Consider the following 22,371-nt stretch of genomic DNA (forward strand, 5'->3'; position numbering starts at 1 on the left):
CTTCGTTACGATAGCAGATATCCATCTGTTATCGTAACAAAAATCTAATGCTATTAACGTAAATTGCTACTTTAATAACAAATTATCATTCGAATCATTTAGCAATGCAATTTTAAATAATATACATATATTATTATTTTTATCATTGCAATTATAGCATGGATTTCATCTTAATAAATCAAAATATCGACTGTTTATTAACACTGCTGCTGCAATAATAATATGGTGATAAAGGCTGCATTGGATGGAAAATAGATTTTTAGATAAACTATTTTGCTTCTGTGTCACTGTGGTGTGTACTTGTGGGCAGTGGCGTGTTATCCTATGGGCAAAAAGGGCAATTTTTTGGAGCCCCCATCGATAGGGGCCCCAAACCAATATTTTATAAATTCATTACTCTAGTAAGAGTATCCAAATTTAAATTTAAACTAAAAAAAAAAAGTCTGTCTTAAATAACAAATCTAAAATTACATTTTATTAATGAATAATTCAATATCAATCAATTATTTCATTTCTTATTATAATAAAAATGTGAATGCTCGCTTATCAGTGTACTTATTAGATCATCATCCTCCAGATCACTCCCTCCATTTACGCCATTGCTGTATCATAACAATAATCACTCACAATATATTAATTAATAAATATTGCTTTTCTACTCTGCCCAAGTTTATATAACAGTGATTATATTAAAAAACAAACCTTAAATTAATTTTAATTACATTAAGATTCGTCAAAACTATAATATACTGCTATAATAGCGTGACGAAAGCACTTCCATCTGGACTGCTTTAAGCATTGAAATTTTTACTTGTTACTCATTACAGCTCTGTTACTCACTTGAATAATTACCAAGAATAAATTACCCAATAGAATAATTGTTGTGAATGAGAAATTAATAATTAAAATCAAACGGCTGAAGGGTAACAGTTTGTAGGTATTTATTATCAGAAACTTCATAATGATGAGAGATAGTGCAAGAAGGTTTGCAACGCCCTGAAGGCATAAATGGCAAAAGCTGAGAATAAAATCGAATTTTGTTAAGAAAATATTGGATATTACTGAAACTTTTTTGGTTTATAATGTAAATAAATACGTAGAAAACAATATAATTTCTGTATATAATAATATAAATTATTATTTTCATATTTAGAGTAAATTATTATTGTCATTTATATAATTTAATATCTCGTTCATACTGTTGTGAAGTATTGTTTCTACTTCATACCCTCTATTCGATTTTCATTTAAATATTTATATTTAAATGAAAATTTTAATTTTATAATTTACAGCAGATAAATAACGAATTTTTTAAATAAAATTAATTTTCTCTGAAAGCAATTAACATGCTTCTTTCGAGTCGAGGATGCATCATTGGGAATTCAGGACGTATCCAATCTTGTATAGGAAACTTAACGAAATAGTAAACATTCCTGTCACATGTTTTCTCATTTATAAAGGGGTGGAGTCCAACTGTTTCTATTATCTACACACAAACAATATTGTTACATATGTCATTTCGTTATCTAACCATTTCCTTTAGCAACAGTAATCATTTCCTGCAACGTTTATCAAACATGTGGTCCATGAATTATTCACTCATGAATAAGAAAAGATGCAACGTATTTTTTTACAGCTTGCTATTTTATATTAGCAATTTAACTTAAAAGCTTTCAGTATTAATCTTATAATATAATTTTTATAATCAGAAGACTATTAAAAGATATAAAGTTTCACCTATAATATCCTTAATAAGTTATATATAGATTAAGAAACTAATAGTGATTCTTATAAAAATACTTACCAAGTGTCGTTGTTTTCGAACAATAGAACACCATCAATAGGTTCGTAATCTTTATTAGCTTTAGCACTTCCATCTAGGGTTCTAAAAGTTATAAAAACTCTTCCCCGAGCACCGCTATATCTGTTGACACGTAGCCTATACAGTCCAATAGACTCAGGCACCTCTTGTTGAGAGTCACTAAATGTGAAAATACCTCCGTGATCATCATCCAATATCATCACTGTAGCAAGAGAAGGGTTCACTAGCTTCACGGGTGGCCTGGGATTAATTTGGCCCGGAGAACCATTCATGGCACGAGGGTAACCGTCCGGTGAGAGTAAGTAACGTGGATTGCTCAGCTTGACGTAAAAATGTTCGTCTTCCTCGAAAACGTCATCGTCGATGACCGTGATGAAGATCTGTTTGTGAGCTTCACCAGGACGGAAGACAATTGTACCCTCTAGGGGTTCGTAATCGTCACCGGCGTTAGCGGTTCCATCTTCGGTGGCAAAATCTACGCAAACTGCATTATTCAGGTCACCCTCTCGGCTGATAGTTACTGCAAATTGGCCCACATTCTCCATAACTGTATAGTGGCCAGGATTAAAGAAAATCCTAACCGAATCGTCTTTCTCTTCTTTCTTCTTAACCTGTTCTTTAGTAGGTGGAGGTTCTGGACGTTCGATCTTCTTTCTAACCAAATTACCACCACCCATCAATTTTCTGGTGGCCTGAATCCTGTAGAAAGCCCTACTTTTGGGTCCTTTGTTTAAGATCTCTTCTCTTGCCATCATTTCGATTTCGTCCATACTGCATCGAGGATTTTTCCTTCTGATATCCCTCAATAACTGTATATATTCCCGTCTATGCTCCTCAAATTCTCTGATCTCATCGTTATCTTCTTCTTCGAACACTTTAAACCCGGTATCGGAAGCACTGCTTTTATTAGCAGTGCCCATCTCCACATCACCCTCACCTTCGACTATAACACCCCTCTTGTTCATCCTGTACCGTTTAGATAGGAATTTATAAATAAATAACCTTCTATCCGCAATATAAGCTGTTAGAACAGTGGTTGGGAAGAAAAAAAAAGTCAGGAGCCCCTCCCATACTTCGATCACTCCATGACTCGACCAGGTTAAGATGAGGTAAAGCCAAATATAAGCGAAGACACTCCAAGTCATGGTGACGAAAAATACTCTCAAGTGCTTTATCCTACGATTTTCAGGAGAAGGTATGCTCCATACACAAATTGCTATAATGACAAACATATTAAAAGCAGCACTACCCACTATAGTTCCTGGTCCTAACTCACCAGCTTCAAAATTCTGTCCGTATACTTCAATGATGGACAGCAATATCTCGGGTGCAGATGATCCGAGTGCCATTAGAGTCAAATTGGAAACCGTTTCGTTCCATATCCTAACATTTATTGTTTGTGTTTCACCATTTGGTTTCTTGATCACAACTTCTTTCTCCTTCGATGTGATGACTTCAATAGAAGCCATGAAACGATCCGCTATGATGGATACTCCTATGAATATATAAACTAGAGCAACAAAATAAATCAAACCTCTCGCTACTACATCTCCCGTACTTAGATTCCTATCCGGTAGCCATCTTGGTAATAACAGCCCATCCTTGCATAAAAACTGTGTAGTATTTTTCTTATTACAGTAAGCGTAAGGGAGAAGTAAAGTCAATAAAAAAATGATGATGAGTTTTATTGATACATTCATTTTTTTTCTTATATTAATGAATTTCAATATTGCTGTAATGGTAATTGAAGTCGGAACTTCTTTCACCTTGGTCCATTTTACATGCTATCTATTTTTTCGAATTTTTGAATATTTTGGAACTTTATCCTCCATCTTCCTCCCTGTAAATAATGAAATATGATTATTTTATGTTGCTTTACTATTAAACATCATCGTTATTAAAATAAGTTTAAATAACAATTTACTCTTTAATTTCAAAAGTTGATATGCATTTATTCCTATAGTAGTTACTACTATATGAACAAATCTTATCAATTATAAATTACTAACACAATGCATTTTGTAACGAAATTATTGCTAGTAACATAAATACTGCTGTAAGAATAAAATTGCTGCTACATTTGGAAAATAAATTGTGTAATACTCGTAGTATCACAGATGACTGAAATAGCTTCACGAACAAAACTAGTGATTAGTTTTTTAAAAACACATATAGATGCTATTACAGTATCAATTCTTAAACACAATTACAACAATAATCATATCAAATTAAATTAGTAGGCTTTCTATTGATAGGCCATAATTTTAGTGTAATTGCAATGACAGACGAACTATTATAGGAACAATTCTTAATTAAAAAATAAATCGGATATTATACGTAAAGAAACGTTTTATATCGATTATTTATGCTGCTACAGATAAAAGTAAATAAATTTATATTATATTATAATTAATATTTTGTAAATGTATAAGTTAAAGTTAAAAGTTAAAGTCCTTTTTTACTGTCGTTCTTTTAGTATTGAAAACCCACATCTTTTAAATTTAGTTATTTATAAAAATAAAAATAAAATACTTATTTTAGTATAGAACTAACAGAAATAAATGATAACATAGGAATTTATCGCTGCAGAGGTGTCAAGAAATGGAATGATCTTATGTTAGGAACTCACAAATTAATCCAGATTCAAGATTGGAACGTCTTAGACAACATCGATTTCTGCCACAAAGACTATTTTATAACCAAAATATTACTCATATAACAAAGATCATTCATATTTCAACCAAAATATGACTCATATTTTGGTTGAAATATGAATAATCTTTGTTCGACGGCAACTGACCGAAGATAAAACTTTTAAAAGTTGACGAAATGCTTTAAACTCGGCAAATCAACCTCTTCGTAACCATAGTATATCGCACGAATCCTCCTTATGATAGGGGGTCTTTTTTACCCCTTTATTTTGGATTCTTTCCGCCCTTCTCCGCCCTCTTAAGTGCGCCTTCTTAATCATATCTATCCTGAATTTGACCACACCCACAATGGATGCAGTCGGGTAGTGAAGAACGGGGTTCAACATATTCGACATAAATCATCCATGAGAAATTCGTGCTTCCTGATTCAAATTTCGAACCAGGATCCTCCAGAGCGACATGATAATCCAAGCAAACCCATATAAATCGTGGCCTAATTCTGTATGTATAACAAGCAACTTATCTATGACGTAAACACAACATACCAGTGACGTAATCAAAATTCTTCCTCGCCGAGTTTGGAACTCCTCCGAAATGTTGCAAAGAAAAAGAATTCTCTATTCGTACAGTTTTTCTACATGAACTCCGTATGCCTCGCGCTTCGTTCCGAACGCATTCAACTTTTTAAAAACTCTCAGTTCGTTCGAGTCTGGTAGTTCGATAATACAGAATCCCAATAGCATATCAATAAACTAAGAACCGAGTTCCAATCTCGACGCTTCGTGTCGCTTCGTGACACTCATCTTTATGTTATAATTTATAGTAATATATAAATGTATATCAATTAAAAACTATAAATAATCTTTTAAAAATTTAATAAAGAATAATCGATAGTAAGACAATATATAAGTGCCGTTATTTAAAATATGCGAGGAGAAATAATTTTAGAAATTTAAAATAAGCAGGTGGCGCTTAAGTTAACGTCTAGTGAACCATGCCGTTGTAAGAAGTATCGCAGGACCTGAAGTGTTTGAATTGAAATTTCAAATATTCCTAGCAATATGTGCCACGTTTTTTTACCAATTCACTATTTCATATTTATATAAGAAATCTTCTTACATTTCATGTCAGTGAAACCAATTCACCTTTGTTATATTTTCACTTAATTAATTTTAAAATTAAGTTATAAAATATAATTTAATTTTTAAATTTTTATAAATTAAATTGCGCATTTAATTATAAAATATGGTGCTAAATTAGATTATGATGTGAGCTATATATAGACTACATAATCGAATGTCTGTCTGTAACTATAAACACTTATAAATCCTTTAACTGATCTGTATCAAATTTTTCATAGTTACTCTTTAGGACCACCTCCGAAAATATAGGCTATCACCACACTCCCTCCCCTCATTTCATTCCCTGTTAATTCCTACTGTATATGAATAAGTAGCAAATATAAGACATCTGCTAGTTATTCGTATAGAAAAGGAGGAATTTCTAGACGAAGAATCAAAAATACGGAATTGTTTTATATGTTATAATATAATAAACTAATTTAATATTTTTATGTAAAATTTTATTATTATAATAACATTCTTCTCAAAATTATTATAGCAGTTTATATAACTAAAAGATATTTGAAGAAATTTCAGTTAAAAATTCTTCAAAACTATTTATTACTGTAGTAGCATTTTTATAAATAAAATATTTTCAATTATTTATGGATAAAACATTAGAAATCGTATTTATTTTTAAATTTTTAAAATTTCATCACAAACTTCTATCCAGTTAGCCACATTTTATTGCTCTAATAGCATCGTGCTATCTTTCCTGCTGATGCTTCAAGAGTATTCGTGAAATTTTACCCATTTATCACCAATATAAACGAAGATGAAACATTAAAAAAAGAAAGTATTTTTAAATTTTTAAAAGGTTTCGATGTATAAACTTCGATTGCGTTGATCCACGTTTCTTTTATTATGATATTCATCATGTTGTCTTTTCCGCTGATGCTTTAAGAAAGGATACGTGGATTTTTATCTATTTATCACCATTATAAGAACAGTTTTTACAACCGACACTTAACACCTCCTCGACGATGGCAATATTAATGTTACTATAGTTTTATAGGGAATAGTTTGAGAGGAGAATAAATGGAGGATTTGTTCTATGAAGGTTTTAACACATTGTCGCTGTCACTTTTAACGGGAAACAAGCAATCAGAGAAGCCATGCAATGACAAATCGTGGCAAGACTTCACTTAACAAATTTTCTTTTGTGACTTTCGATACTATAAAAGTAGTAGTGCGGATATCGGAAGTTTGAAATTACTACTACTTTTATCGAGAAGGAAGTTGATGGAGTGACATCAAGAAATAGCCTAGCATCGGATGACAGACTTTCAATTAAAGTAAAATAGCTGTAAAATATCTTTTATCCTTGATCAAGAACTCAAAATCCGTATCAGATATCTTTAAAAGTTCTTATTTTTTAAAAAAAGTTATGTTACTGAAGCAATAAGTACTCGAAATATATGTTCTAAACTGTGACTAAAGACAATGGCGCGTTATCTTATGGGCAAAACGGGCAATTGCCTGGAGCCCTCACAAAAAAGGAGGCCCTAAACCAATTTTTTATAAGAATATTGAAGACCTTGGAATAACATGTTAACTAAGTCTCTATTGAACATTGTTTAATTTCTACACACAGGACAGATATGATTTCCTGTCTGATGACCCATAACTTCTTATCACTGGTCTATCAACCTCTAATATCATTAATCACCTATGATCTGTCTTAAATACAGGGCCCATTTATAGAAATTTGAAAAAAATGAGTTAACATATTCTTGCCCAATGTCTTCAATTGATAAAATTACTTTAAAGAATAGTTAATTCTTCAAGTTGTAAATTACAAAATTCTACAGGATTAAAATAAATTATTAAGGTGTTTAGATAGATTAAAATTTATTAAATATTTTTGAAACCTTAATTAATAAAAATTTAAAATATCTGAATTAATAAGCACACTTTTATTTAACCTTTAATTTATTAAATTTTTCTACTAATTTTATTTAAAATTAATTTATAAATGAATTTAATGGATAGTTAATTCCATTTAAAGACTTTTAAACTGTTTTAATAAAGAAACTGAATTTAAATAACACGTATTAGTAAAGTTTAATAGCAGAAAATCGTTATTTCGAGGATTTAAAGAGTATTTATTATTATTGCTAGATTCCGAAGAGTATAATTAAATGAAACAAGTAGATTTATAGCTATGGTTTACTAAACGTCATTGACAAACAAGAAAATTCTCGTGGAATACAAAGAGAAACTAAATACCTAAGAAAATTATATAAGATAAAGGTTTACTTTGACAAGCTTTTAGAAAAGAAAACAAAGAACAGTTAGCAACATTTTTCAAAGGTTTAAGAGAATAGAAGAGTGGGGATGACAAGTAAGAAAAGAGAGATAATTGGCACAATTGAAAGACGTCTGTGTACCTCAATAAAGCCATACGAAGAAAGCATCTGTTGCACTTTTTAACTTACAAACCCTTACATCAAATAGTTGTCTCACGCAACGTCATTAACTAAAACAGCAATACGGCCATCATCCAAGTAAGAAGAAAGATTTATTGCTTCAATATCGACATCAATATAATTTGTAGCTATTCAGGATTAGCTTCTTATCAAAATTAAATTCGATGGCATGCTATAAGAACAGGTGCAAGTGGCCGTTTTCAGATATCTTTACAATATGCGAAGAGGGATGGATGTCATACTAGAAGATAAGTTCAACGTTCTTTTAGTCCTTCTGTCACGCTCAGGTAAACTGCCCGAGCTTGGCAAGAAGTATATTTTCGTCCCTATTGATTTTCGTGCAGGACTTACCGCAGTGCGCAAGGAACGATGGGAATGTCAGGACAATATTCTTTTTCTCTCTCTCTCTCTCTTCCTCCCTTCCGTCTTTCTCTCTCACTCTCTCTCTTTTTTTAATTTGGTGTGATTCGCTTTCCCATTATTTCATTTGAAAATTGTCCTTATTCCTTTTTTAAATTGAAAACATCAATTTCACACAATCTTTATTGGATCTACAAGGATGTACTCTCTTATAAAAGATATGATACAAGGCAAATGCTATGTATTTTTTTTTCTCGTCGTTCCTAGCAAAATACCGCGAGATTTATGGCAGAAATTTCCCTAAATATGCTTTTATTATTAATAAAATTATTGTTATTAATACTTCAATTATTTATTTTTAATTTCGAATTTTATAAGTTAACTTTTTCTTCGATCTTCTTTAAAAGTTTACATCTTCGTAGAAATCCTGTATTTTACATAAGTTTTATACTTTATATAAAACTATAATAGATTTGTTTTCTTAAATAACTATTTGGATCTAAGAATGATTATTGAAGACAATTTATAGATTTTTTTTTCCTCCTTTCAATCTCGAAAATAATAATAGTTATGTTTTATAATAATTTTATAGAAATTCTATACTTACATTTTATTTAATAGATTTTATATATTATATTTTTGAAGATAAAAAGAGTTTTGTTACAGTATCGAACATTTTCTTATGTTATTTCTGCGACTTTTTCAGTTTTGTGAACACGACAAATAATAAATTTTTTGTAAATTGAGATCAAATCTAATATCATTGTTTATCTACATGTAATTTATTAATATAAACTTAGAAAATTGTACTTAAGAATATTCTTATGATTAGTTTTAATATAAAAAGTCGGTTAACATTGTAGAAACAATTTAAAATTGTTAAATATTTAACCATAGTTTTTATGTGAATGAAAAACACGGTTAACTGAATTTTGGACCACCCCGTTCGTAAGTTATTTTTTTCGAAATGTTTTAAAGATGTTAAATTAGTAATTCACTGGTAAACAGAAGTTTGATTTTTAAAGAAATTGAATAAAAATTTTTCTCCAGTTTATCAAATTTATTTAATATTTAAGTGAAAGAAATCTGATTGTGCACATCAGTTTTATTTGAAATTTAGTTTATTTATAGAGGTTGTTAGAAAGAAAATATTTTATAAGGCTTTAATATTTTAGCAATTCATCAAACGGTTAACATAAGGCTGTTTGCATCGTCTCCAATACAAAAACTACTCTAAATGCTTATTACTAAGTTGTATGTTAGTTTAATGGTTAATAATAGAGATTGTTGCTCATTATTAATTAATCTTCTGTTAGCTATTTACAGTGAATGCTAGCTTTGTAATATTAATCCGTTCCAGAGGCTTTGTCGTATTGTGCAAATATTGTAATATCAATTCAATAATATATTGATTTTTGGTAATTCATAGCTTAAATAGCCTTTATACAAATTTGCATTATACAGTTAATTGCAACTCTTTAAATCTTTTATGTATAACAAGAATTTCGTATAGTTTGTTTGCAATTAAACGTATAAGGAATTTTTCACGGGTATAGTACGTGCAATATATTAAACAGTACCTTTTATTTTATACTTTAACAAGGGAATTTGCTCAAATACAAATTAATGTAATAATTTACTATCTTAAACTTTTTTACATTCTCATTTCGGCTTATCTGGACTTGTATACTGTATATTATAGATTATATATAGATCATCCAGATATATGAAGAAGCCGGCGGCCTATTTTTCCTTGGCCCAAGCACAGAAAGGCTTCAAAATTTAGGTCCACAAAATAAAACCATTGAACACTGGTAGTTGATTGTGGCTTTGCACTTAAACTATGGACTGGCCACATGGAATTTTCCGAGTTTTCTTTACGTGTCTAACATCTAAAAGGGTCCTCACGGAAGACATTTCCCATTGCAGATCACCTATGTGTTGAGTTGCAGTATTCCGTCAAACCCTCCCACAATCCAACCCTCAAAATTTAACATTTTATATAAAAAATATGATATATAGAGAAAATAAATTAAAGTTTATTTCGATAAAATAAAGAAAAATCTGGTTTTATTTCTTTTATGTATTTGATTCCTTTACTTTAAGGCTCTTGAAAAAAGTTGAGGTCAACATGTGTAATTCTCTCACCTCTTCAGCACCGTATATATTTCAATTTCTAATTATTTGGTATTAAATTAAATATAAATCCTCATCTAACTGATCGAAATCGCTGTATAAGTTTTATACAAATATATAAATTATTTTAGAAATAAAATTTCCAAAACGTTTGATAACAAATTTACTTTTCCACCAAACAACTTTTACATTTATAAAAATTTACATCAAATTAAAAAAAGGAGAAAAAAATTAGATTTTTCAACGTAACTTTTCCTTTTATCTCAATAAAAAAAAATAATTTTTTTTTCTTGGAGAGTTCTTTTATTTGTATTTATTTTCAAGAAGTCGTTGAACTTTCGTCTCCTTCTGAGTAAAATAATTATTATTTGGATGTCTTTCAATACAAAAATCTAATTTTGGAGTTAGTCCAGTGAGTTTTATTCTTAACGAATGCATTTTACAATTTATTTTTACAAATTCATGAATATTTATTTAATTTTTATGGAATTTAATATGGATTTCAATTGGAAAAAACAAATATTTTCATCAATCAATATCAGGAAGTGTTATATTATTTTTTTCAGTTTACAAACATCCAAAAATAATTTATTACACGTCATATAAACTTAAAAAAAAAGAAGAAGAAACTGTATCTTCTTGAAAATTGCAGGAAACATCACGGCTTAAACTTATATAAGAACAGAAGAAAGGTTCTTCCTTTCTTATATAAGTTTTCTGTGCAGTAACAAGTATAAAAATATCATCCAAATCATATTTTCTTTCATTTTTAGTGAAATTTTTGACAAGAAGATGGTTTTTATATATATATATATAAAGAAAAACATTGAAGATTATGCGAGCAAGAGTGATGGAAAATCACTTTTGTTCATGGTCTAGTGAAGAAAATGAAAAATGAAATCGTTGATAGGATAACTTATAAATGAGATAGATCCGGTATGAAATTAAAGATGCAATAGCGCTGAAGTTGCATATTTTTGAATGGTTAATAATAAAAGATTTTTAAAAAAAACAACAGGAAAAACCACCATTGGATACTACAATTTACATAACAGCAGAGAAACAGATCGTCAGAAAACACGATGATGAAATTTTGAAAACGTGTTTTGAAGCTGTTATAAAAATTTAATATCGAATTTTTTAAGTTATAATTGTAGCTGAACGGTTTAAATATTGAATAAAATAAAATTAAATTAAATAATAACGTTTCTAGATGAGTAAATTGAATGTTTATGTATGTGTTTTAATAATATAGATTTTTAAAAAAAATTATTAAATAAAACTTATAAAATTATCTCGCTTTCTAAAATATTAAAATCGATCAAACGAAGTGAATAAATTATTTATTAAAAAAACAAATTGTAAAAACCTCAAGAAGAACCGGATTTAGTTTTTTTGTGGTCTGAACTATATTACATAAGGGGTCTTTTACTAAATTGTAATAAATTTTAAATTGTGAAACCCTAAATTGTATCTTCCTGACACGAAGCCCTAAGCTATAGTTTACGTGCGAATCCTAATAACAAGAGAAACAACTTATATTTAGCACCAATATAAAACTCTGCGTGTGAAAAGCGTGGGTTCGGACCTCTTCCAATATAAATAAGCTGTTTTCTTCGTTTTTTTGAATGGGCCATGAGTTATAAACTCGTGTTTCCACATCATAATTCTGATTTGCAATTTAGATTTATCATTCTCAATTAACTCAAAGTATAATTTTAAATGATGATAAGATTTTTATTTTATAAACAAGAGTGTAAACTGTAATAAAATAAGTAAACGTCGCGACACATAAGTATCAACAACAAATTCTTAATGTAATTGCAAAGGGGAACAACATAAACAATCCACTCACGATTGACGATAAACCTATTTTCTTAAAGAGAATGTCAAAATCATAAAAGAGGAAGAGTACATTCGAGAAGTTCAATTTATATTTAATCCACAAGACCCAATTCTATTAGTTGTTGACACTCGTAAGGATTATATTACATTAAAAAATTTTTTTATTAATCATTAAATTTATTAAGACAATAAAAATATTATGGCACTCACTCTTGTTATACTCATTAATCCCATTTGAATGAAGTTACCAATCTCTTTTAGGAAAGAAAAATTAGTAAAATCAGCTGTTTTAATTGATGAATTAAGACATTTGAAACTTATTTACAGTAGATATTAGCCATTACTTAAATGGAAACACTTTATAGATTCACGACACTCCACCTCATGTCACATCGTGACTTGCAGCAATGACGGATTCATTGCGTCACTTTTTTATCCATTACTTAAGGAACATTCATCACTGACGTACAGCCATACGTTCGTTTCGAGCTTAACTTACAATACTTCCCTTCCATTAAAGTCGATTTCTGTAACTTTAATACTGAAAGCCGCAATATACAAATTACATATCCGCCTTTGATAATCGCGTTTAGGGTTTATTGATTATTGTAATACGTTTACACAATTAATTCCTATATGAAAATTGTATATGCCAGGGAAAAGTATGTAGATTTTTAAGCAGAAAAAGTGAGGAAACAAAGAAATATTAAAGTACAGACAACCTGAAGCGGAGCAGTAAAGATATATATCGCTGTAACGGTCCATTTGGCTCACTTTTTTTCGTAAGATAAAGAAGAAAACGGCTTTAAATTATATTATAAATTCGTAGCACAATTGCAGAAGAAACTTTTACTTCATTTTGTACATTCGTTACACCTTTATAACATATTCTTGCTTCATTTAAATATCGAAAACTCAGCACAAAATGTCGGAAAAAATGTTCAGAAAGTATATACTTACGTTGCATTTTTTTTTTATTAAATGCTGCAATTTTTTTGTCTTCTGTGGAAGAAACTTTATAAAATTAACCGAATCAAACAGACTTTTAAAAGAATTTTATGTTTTTTCGTTAATTTATATGGAGTAAAAGCAGCTGAATAATATTTTTACACAGGAAATAATACGTATAGATCACTGACAATTTTTAAATTTCCTGCTCTCGATTCTTAGAAAATGGGTTTAATATACTGGAAATTAGCTTCCTGTCCTTATAACTTTAAAAAAATAAAAAAATAATTTTAATTACAATTGATAAAATCAGTATCGAAATTACTGATTAATACGTAGATCTGGTTCTTTTATTTGCATAAAATTATTTAATTATAATAAAAATATATTGTGTTTCTATATATAATTTGATGCAGAAACATTCTAGCTATCGTGTATCATCAGTATATAATCATTAACATTATTAATATACAGTAAAGTAGCTGAGTAAAGTACGCAACACGACTGCAAATAGATGAGAATTAGAGAATGTGCAGATGACATTGATACCGAGCGCATAACAAATTTTAAACAGGAGTTAATGACGTTATTTAATATAATATAATCACGGACATTAACTGTATTTAAACAAGATATACAACTGTAAGAAACCGGAGTAAAGATACTGTAAATATTGCTTCTGTTATCGATCCGTACTGGCGAAGAAACAAAACAAAAAAAATCCTCCTGTTCTTAATCGGTGTTATTGCTTCACAGATTAAAAAAACAAACTTTAGAAATCGAAAGAGATCCAATAGGATTGAGATTTAAGAGAGAAAAAAATCGAATAAAATAACAAAATAGTTCAATCGGATGCAAGTAAAAACTCTTGGAGTTAGTATACAGAATGTTTGCGAGTTGTTTCTGCAAGCTTCTGTTTCTGGAATTTTGCCAATCTCTCAAGTTTCAATCCAAGAATTCAAGATACTGATTCCAAACCAAGCAGAAGAGAAGATGAAGTGGATAAAATTCAAATAGAATTATACCTTTTCCAATAAATACTCTTACAACAATAAACATCGAAATTTCTTCTTGAGCATGAGATTTTTTACAAGTTTATTTGCATATTTATATTGTAATTTATACGTTTAGTTTCTAATATTTAGATATATTATCAATTTTAAAAAATGTTAAAGTATTATCTGATAAAGATTTAATAAATACTTATTGATGCAGCAGCAAAACTAAGCGTTATATTAATATAATAGCATACTCATAACCAAGGTTGGATTTGCAGCTTAGAACCTGGCGTTACGAGTCTATCTATAGTTTGGGGCCTCATATTTTTACACATATAGTTATTCAGTAAACGAAAAGGGCCTGTATACATTACAACTTAGGGTTCTAACAAGTCTGCTCATTGCAATAATGACAAGTGAAAACACTAAATACTGTGTGACAATTTAGAAGTATGTTGCGATGTTACGATGCTACTATAGAAAATGATAGTAGATCATCTGATAATGATTTTTTTTATAAATATTGTAGCATTAATATGTGAAATGTTTATCTCTAAGCTCTCGAAATCAACATAAACTTTCTCTAACTTAATAAATTTTTACTGTAGTAGCATTAGCAGAATCGTTACTCTAAATAGCACAAGACAATTTACTGTAACAGCATTTGTAACTAATGAAATATTCTCTGAAACGGAAAAAGTAAGTTAATTATTTTAAAAATACAAACAAACAATGAAACAAAGTATCGAATTTCGTTTCGGTAATTATATTATCATCATTAGAGAGGGGATTGGAGGAAGATGGAGACGTAAATATTTTGTAAATAATATGAAGAATAATGGAATTTATCATCACAATTTTTAATTTTTTTCCCCTCCACATCGTTCCGATAAAAGCCACGTGACTGCTCGTAAACTGGCGACAAAATATCGATCGTGTGACAAACTAGGTCGACTTCTTTATGTCTCGATCAGAACTAACTTCCAATTTGAACCACTCCAAAGAGAAAAAATAATTGAAAATTTCCATTTCCAAATTTTTCATTTTGATTTAGTGATTTTTACTTTTATAATTCGACGCTTTTTTCGCTTCATTTCCTCTTTAACTTACGAGAAAAATGTGTTTTTATTCGAATTTGTGACGGAAAACAAATCGTTAAACGAGTTTAATGTAGAGAAAATACAACGTTGGAACATCCTCCACAGGAAGAGATAGGATGAAATTGTATTATTGACTAATCTAGCTTAAAATTTCATCGTATTTCATGTATATAAACGTTATAAAAACATTAAAAAAAACAAANTTCCCTTAATTTCTATTACTTGGTATAATTTAGAAAGTTTAATAGTTAATCGATCGATTAATCGATTAGAAAAGTACTATTGAGTTAAGTAAGCGTGAAGATGGGAAGAATATAAACATTAAGGCTAACTATTATTGATTTAGACCATTAATAATCAGGCTAAAATGGCTACAGAACTTTGGTAAAATTGGTTTATTTTTAATAGGATCAAAAGCAAAATTCTAATAAATTTTAAATCAAATTTTTGCATAATTTTTATAATTAAAAATAGCATCAAGACATTATTATGTCCTTTTTATATCTTTCTTTTAATAAAATATGAAAAGCTGCATTGATTTGCTTTATATTTTTTGGGAGGGAGCCAATAATCAATAATAGTTTTGCACTTCAATATCTAACATAAGATATTCATTATATAAGGGAAAAGTTATAAAAATATAGAAAAAAAAATTGTATTGCTTCGATCATTATATAATATTTTTAAAAATATTTTATATAACTTAATTGAAATCTGATGATATGTTGTTGATGTTTTGCTATTTTATCTTGTTTAAATTGCGATAAATTTTACAGATAGACAGACAGACAAACTGAGACGTAATGACATATGAACTGCTTATAAAATTTCGATTTTTTTTATATTTTTTTAAGGTACTTTACTAGTGAAACTCTAGAATTTTGTGTTTACAGATGTTAGAAGAAGATAAACATTGATATAAAAGATAAAATTACATTAGATTAAAGCTGTAACATAAATTATATCTGAAATTTTTAAATCCCTTCCGCGCTTCTATAAGCAAATAAATGCGAAATTTCCGAACAGACTGACAGACTTACGACCGTATTCGCAAAGAATAGTTAACCAATTAGCATTCAGTTTGCTTTTAGTACGGTAAACGCTTATTGGTTAACATTTAACATTTGATATTAGATATAGAAACTGCTTACAATTTTCTAGAATTTCTAAAAATTCTAGAATTTTATATTTACGTATGATAAAGACACAAACAAAAGCACGCACATAAATGCGATTATATATGAATTATGCAATATAAAAAATCCATTATATCTGAAAATTTCAGTTTTCTAACAGAAACTTGCGGATAGACATGTAAACACACTACGGCAAAATTAATATAAAAATCGAATTTTTTTTAAAAAAACCCTAAAAACTACTGTAAATTAGCAAAAATATTTGATCCGTTTTCTATAAGTTCAGAAGATATTTAAGAGAAAATAAATTAGTGAAGAGGAGGGGGATCGATTTTTAATCTTCGATACCAATCCTATTCTGGCAGTAGAATGCAGCTGTCTTTATACATTATATTACATAATACCTTATTTATACTTTATACACGACATAATTACTTGCCAGATGGTTCCTAATCCCTCTAAACAAATTTTAAATGCCTTGTAACAGAATAGGGTGAAATTATAAGCTTATAAGTTCTCCCTATTCTCTTAAAGGCGAGTTGGCTATTTATAAGCTTATAACTTAAAATAACTTAAAATTTTACATAATTGTTTCGAATTTACAACAGAGGGAAAGGATGGAAATCTGTCAGAAATATAAACCCCTAAGATTTTTACATATTTAGACTTGAAAGGGCCTTAAAACGTCGAGAAAAACAAAAAAAATTAAGGTTTTTTTTTGTGTGACACGATGTTATTCTCCCACTTTGAAGCTTAATAACTCCTGTTCTTTTTATTAAAAGTTTCTGAAATTTTGCAGGGAAGTTTGTGAATAAAGAGGATTGATGCCACTAAGTTTTGGTAGTTAAAGGTCAAAGAGGTGGGAAGATAGAGCGGAATTAAATATCATATATTAAGTGGGGACGGACTTAATGACGATTTTACTCGTTATTAGCATTTACATATACATTTGTTTAAAAATAAAACCCACCCCTATCCTCAAAATTAAGCTTTTTGGCATTTTATAATAATTGAAAATATAAAAACTTTTTTAAAAATAAAATATCATAACAGATGGTGCCATACGCAGTTTTAAATGTTGTCGGGAATGTTAAGCAACTCGTCTTTGGATTTTTCACGTAAATATCTTAAAAATATAATAATGATTATTTAAAATTGTATATGAGGCTATAATACTGGGGTATTCTCCTGAGAATTGTAAATTCTCTAAGGTGTAGTTTGAACTTCCGTTAAAGCATTACTGTTTATTTTGTACCAAGGTATAATTTATGTTTAAAAAAATCTGTTTTTTTCCCAAATGACTCTTCAACTATTCTTATTTCTCTTTTTCTTATTCAAACACTATTTTCTTCAAGGAATTTTTCACAAAAGGAGATAGAAAAATACGAAAATTATTGTTAATGTAGCAGTGAATAGACGTAGTAAACCATGGCATTAATAAATATACCCGTTATATAACTACTGCAAGACGATTTTTTTTAATAAAGAAAAGTCTAAAAATACTTAAAAGAATTCCAAGCTAAATTTTTCATTCTAAAAGGATATTTTTAACTTTTTAGCAACACATTAAATACTTTTAAATGATCTTTTAGTAGTTTAAAGGGAGAGTTTAATTATATTTTTCTAATTAAATATCGATTCTCTTAATAAAAAAAACACAATAGATAGGACGATAAATCAATGTATTTTCATAGATTTAAGCATTAGAAAAGTTTCCTTTAAATGACAATTTCCCTTAATTTCTATTACTTGGTATAATTTAGAAAGTTTAATAGTTAATCGATCGATTAATCGATTAGAAAAGTACTATTGAGTTAAGTAAGCGTGAAGATGGGAAGAATATAAACATTAAGGCTAACTATTATTGATTTAGACCATTAATAATCAGGCTAAAATGGCTACAGAACTTTGGTAAAATTGGTTTATTTTTAATAGGATCAAAAGCAAAATTCTAATAAATTTTAAATCAAATTTTTGCATAATTTTTATAATTAAAAATAGCATCAAGACATTATTATGTCCTTTTTATATCTTTCTTTTAATAAAATATGAAAAGCTGCATTGATTTGCTTTATATTTTTTGGGAGGGAGCCAATAATCAATAATAGTTTTGCACTTCAAAATCTAACAAAAGATATTCATTCTTTGAAAAAATAAAATAAAAAAAATATTCTTATACGTATTCATTTAAGTTTTTTAGAATATTTTAAAATGTTTAATAGTTATATATTAATAAATTTACGGTTAAAAAAAAGCGTATAAATTCATTAAAATCGATTGAAATTCAACTAGCTGGTGAATAAAATTAACGAGAGATTCGTACAAAATATACAATAAAATTCAATAAAATAAATTTTAAAAATTAATTAAACATTTTAAAATTTTATTAAATGTAATACAGGAAGCACGAAGAGGCTTATGATCTATAAACTAAACTAACATTTTGCAATAAAATTTTTAAGGTTGGCTTTCCGGCAATGCTTATGATCAATATGGATAAAGTTTAACAAGATCGTATTAACAGCTTCGGAGTTATAAAATTCAGCATTTAAACGATAAATTTTGAAAGATATTTTAATAAAGTTTACTTTAAAGTTTAAAAGTGATGTAATTATTACGTATAAGAAAGTTTTTTTCTAAGTTATAAATCGAAAAATTATTAGTCGTTATTGAGATAACGCGGAAAAGATGATGTAAAACAGAGAAATAAACCTTTAAATCATAAAAATTAATATTGATTTATGGGATATTTTTCTTCCTAAATATTTCTATACTTATTTTTAAAATAAAGATATAAATTATATATATTATGTCATCAATTTTCACTATAATTCTTCGCCTAGAAACGTATAAAATTTCGATTATTAATCTTTATTCTATCGCTTAAGGACACATCGACTTTGAAATTTTTACTTATAAAAATCAAAAAAATCACATTTCGGATGATTGAAATTGTTCAAATCAATATAAAAGTTTCGTTTAATCGATCAAACTCTGATGAAAAGAAGAAAAAGAAGAAGAAGAAGAGGAAGAAAGAGGAAGAAGAAAGATGCATTGAATCTTCTATAGATAATCTCAACCATAAGGGAAAAAATATGAATGAAAATTCTTAATTTATCAATTCGAAACGAATTTATATGTAGTAAATGAATGAAAAGAATTTTTTTATTCTATAAAATAAACATTTTTATGCCTCTTTATACTTTTAAAAACTTTTTATATGGAGTAATTTTCTATTGAAGCCTCGAGGCTATAGGGAGTTTTATCTGATTACATTTTACTGTAAAATGATATTTTTGGTAAGAAATATAAAATATTTATAGAATAAAACCTTCAAAGATAAGATTTACATAATTAAAGTAGCCAAAAATATTCAAATAAACAAGAAATAAGACCTTTTACATTCACTCTACATACTAACTTAAGCATGACATTTATCATTTTATCACGGAATTAACTTAATATTTAACACATTATACAATATTAAAATCAATAAACCTTCGTAAATTTAATTGAACAATTACTATTATAAATATATAATAAAGATATACTTAACGCATACAAACGTAACCAAGTTATATGAGTTATATATACATATCATCAAATACATTATATTTATATGAATAAGTGTGGTTTAAGTAAAATATTTGCACTCGGATGATTCTATAAAAGGGATAAATTTCCAAATAAAGAAATAAAAATATCAAGAAGCAAGTAGACATAACGAGTTAGACAGGTGTATAATATTTACATTAACATTACTAATGTTCTATGCTACATCAACGTACGAGTTTATTTTGTATCTTCTAGTTCCATTAACAAAAAATATATATAATATGGTCCCCTGTGCGTCAGAATGATGCCACATAGCTCGAAAGTATTATTTTAGTTTCGTTTATCTTCATTTATAGCCTTATTTTTGCAAAAATATAAGTAGACGACGTAGAAAACGGGAAGAGAAATCTAATATTTTAAATTTAAAAAGCTTGCAGAGATGTATTCAGTATGTAAAAACACTAAAGCATCTTTTACACTCTATAAAAGACATTCTACAGTAAAACCTGTGTAAGCCGGAATCGCAGGGTATCGAATGTTTTTCCAGTTTGGCAGGTTTTACTGTATAAGTTAACAGAATCCGGGGAAGGAGTTTGAATGTTCTCCATATTTAATACGTTAAATGTAAGATATTTTCACTTAAATGCTTGTATAAATTAGGTAAATACTCAAATAAAATGTTACAAATACAAGAAGAAGTAAGTATAACTGGTTATCTATATGGTTCTTAAGCATCACAATGAAATCCTATGCATCACTGCTCCATCTCTTTCACTTATAGTATTATTCTCAAGAAAATATAAACAGAAAATATAGAAAACAATAAAAAGAACCTTTAATATTCCAACTTATAAAAGTTTACAGAAATATATTCAATATTTAAAACGAATAAGAATATTTAAAGCATGGCATATGCAGTACATAATCTTCTTCCGTAACATAAAAGAATCATAAGAAAGAAATTTAAATCTTCTCCATCTTTGATAGGTTAAAGACTAATATATGACCCATACTTTATTCAAATATTTACATAAAATATTCAAGATAATAATAGTTTTAAAGTATTTACATTCAACTATATCATGTACTTAAAACTTTAACTTTCGGAATACAATATATATATATATATGTAAATAAATAAATAAACAAACAAATTCAATATTAAACACGTTATATTTTAGTAAAATATGTTCGAATGTATCTGGAAATAAATATATTCGGAGTCGGTTGTAAAAAATTCATTAAAATTCAATTTTTAAAATCGTTTTGTAGATTTGCGTGTCAAGGTATCATTTACTTATGTTTCGACTTTGGTAAATGATATTTTTCTTCCAAATTCAGAAACTGTTGATATTTTACTATAAATCTCTTTTTAAAAATAATATCTGTATATTTTTTATTTTTCGTATTTTTATATAAAATAAAGCATTCTTTAATATTTTAATTTTGTATATAAAAAAAAGGGAGAGGCAAGTGTAGGAACTGATGCCAAATTTGAAAATAAGGACGAAGTAAGAGATAATTGTTCTATATTTTTTTAGAAAAATTCCTCCGAGTTACTCTCTTAACTTAAAGAAAAAGTCCTTCTTAAAAGTAAAACATTATTTTCCTTTATCTTAGAGCAGGCAATCCTTCGAGAGAATAATTTGGATCCTCTAAAATAACGAACAATTCCTTCAAAATAAGAAATAAATACGAATTCCTTCGAATTGATCTTTTAACTCGGATCCTTTAAGTTTAAAAGATAGAGAATTTAAGTCCTTTATCATTTAACTTAAAGGAAAAATCGTTCTAAAAAGTAAAACAATCTTTTTCTTTATCCTGAAGCATGAAATCCTTCGAGAGAATAACTTGGATCCTCTAAAATATCAAACAATTGCTGCAAAATAAAGAATCCTTTTCTAGAATAAATGATTTTCCTTTATTTTAAAGAAAATTCTTTAACCTTTATTCTAAACTTACATCCTCAGTGATAAACAAGATGAAAAACAGTTCTTGCGAGATAAAGGAAAATCTTCCTTTATCTTAAAGGATGATCGTCCAAGTGAAAAAGAAAAACTTTGAGAATTCTCCTGTAATTTTATATAATATTTCTTCAGTTTTTTTAAAGGAAAAAATCAAGAAAAACATTCCATATATTTAATCTTGTTAGCTTGAGAGGAACGATGAATCAAGTTAATTTATTCATTTCCATGTAAAATTTCTCTATTTTAAAGTTTTTATAATTGTTTTTCTTTATTGTAAAAGTAAATAACTATAAATTAAATATA

At 28.2% G+C, this 22,371-nt stretch overlaps 1 protein-coding gene across 2 annotated transcripts in view; it reads right to left on the bottom strand.

The window, feature by feature from the left end:
- Window positions 1-1,796: 1,796 nt before the first annotated feature.
- LOC111629405 (sodium/calcium exchanger 3-like) overlaps window positions 1,797-22,371 on the bottom strand; it is a 25,420-nt gene continuing 4,845 nt past the window's right edge. Inside the window, exons 1-2 of one of the 2 annotated variants that reach the window (XM_023373304.1) lie at window positions 5,019-5,236; window positions 1,797-3,662 (exon numbers count right to left, since the gene is read on the bottom strand). In XM_023373304.1, coding sequence (XP_023229072.1) covers window positions 1,801-3,522 — 1,722 coding nt within the window. In that variant the 5' untranslated portion in view covers window positions 3,523-3,662; window positions 5,019-5,236 and the 3' untranslated portion in view covers window positions 1,797-1,800. Of the gene's footprint in view, window positions 3,663-5,018; window positions 5,237-22,371 lie in introns of those variants that run through there. The other variant, XM_023373305.1, reaches the window with a different exon arrangement.

The sequence above is a fragment of the Centruroides sculpturatus genome, unplaced genomic scaffold (genome assembly GCF_000671375.1).
Source record: "Centruroides sculpturatus isolate CEXI.00-Female unplaced genomic scaffold, Cexi_2.0 scaffold586, whole genome shotgun sequence".
Taxonomy (NCBI): domain Eukaryota; kingdom Metazoa; phylum Arthropoda; class Arachnida; order Scorpiones; family Buthidae; genus Centruroides; species Centruroides sculpturatus.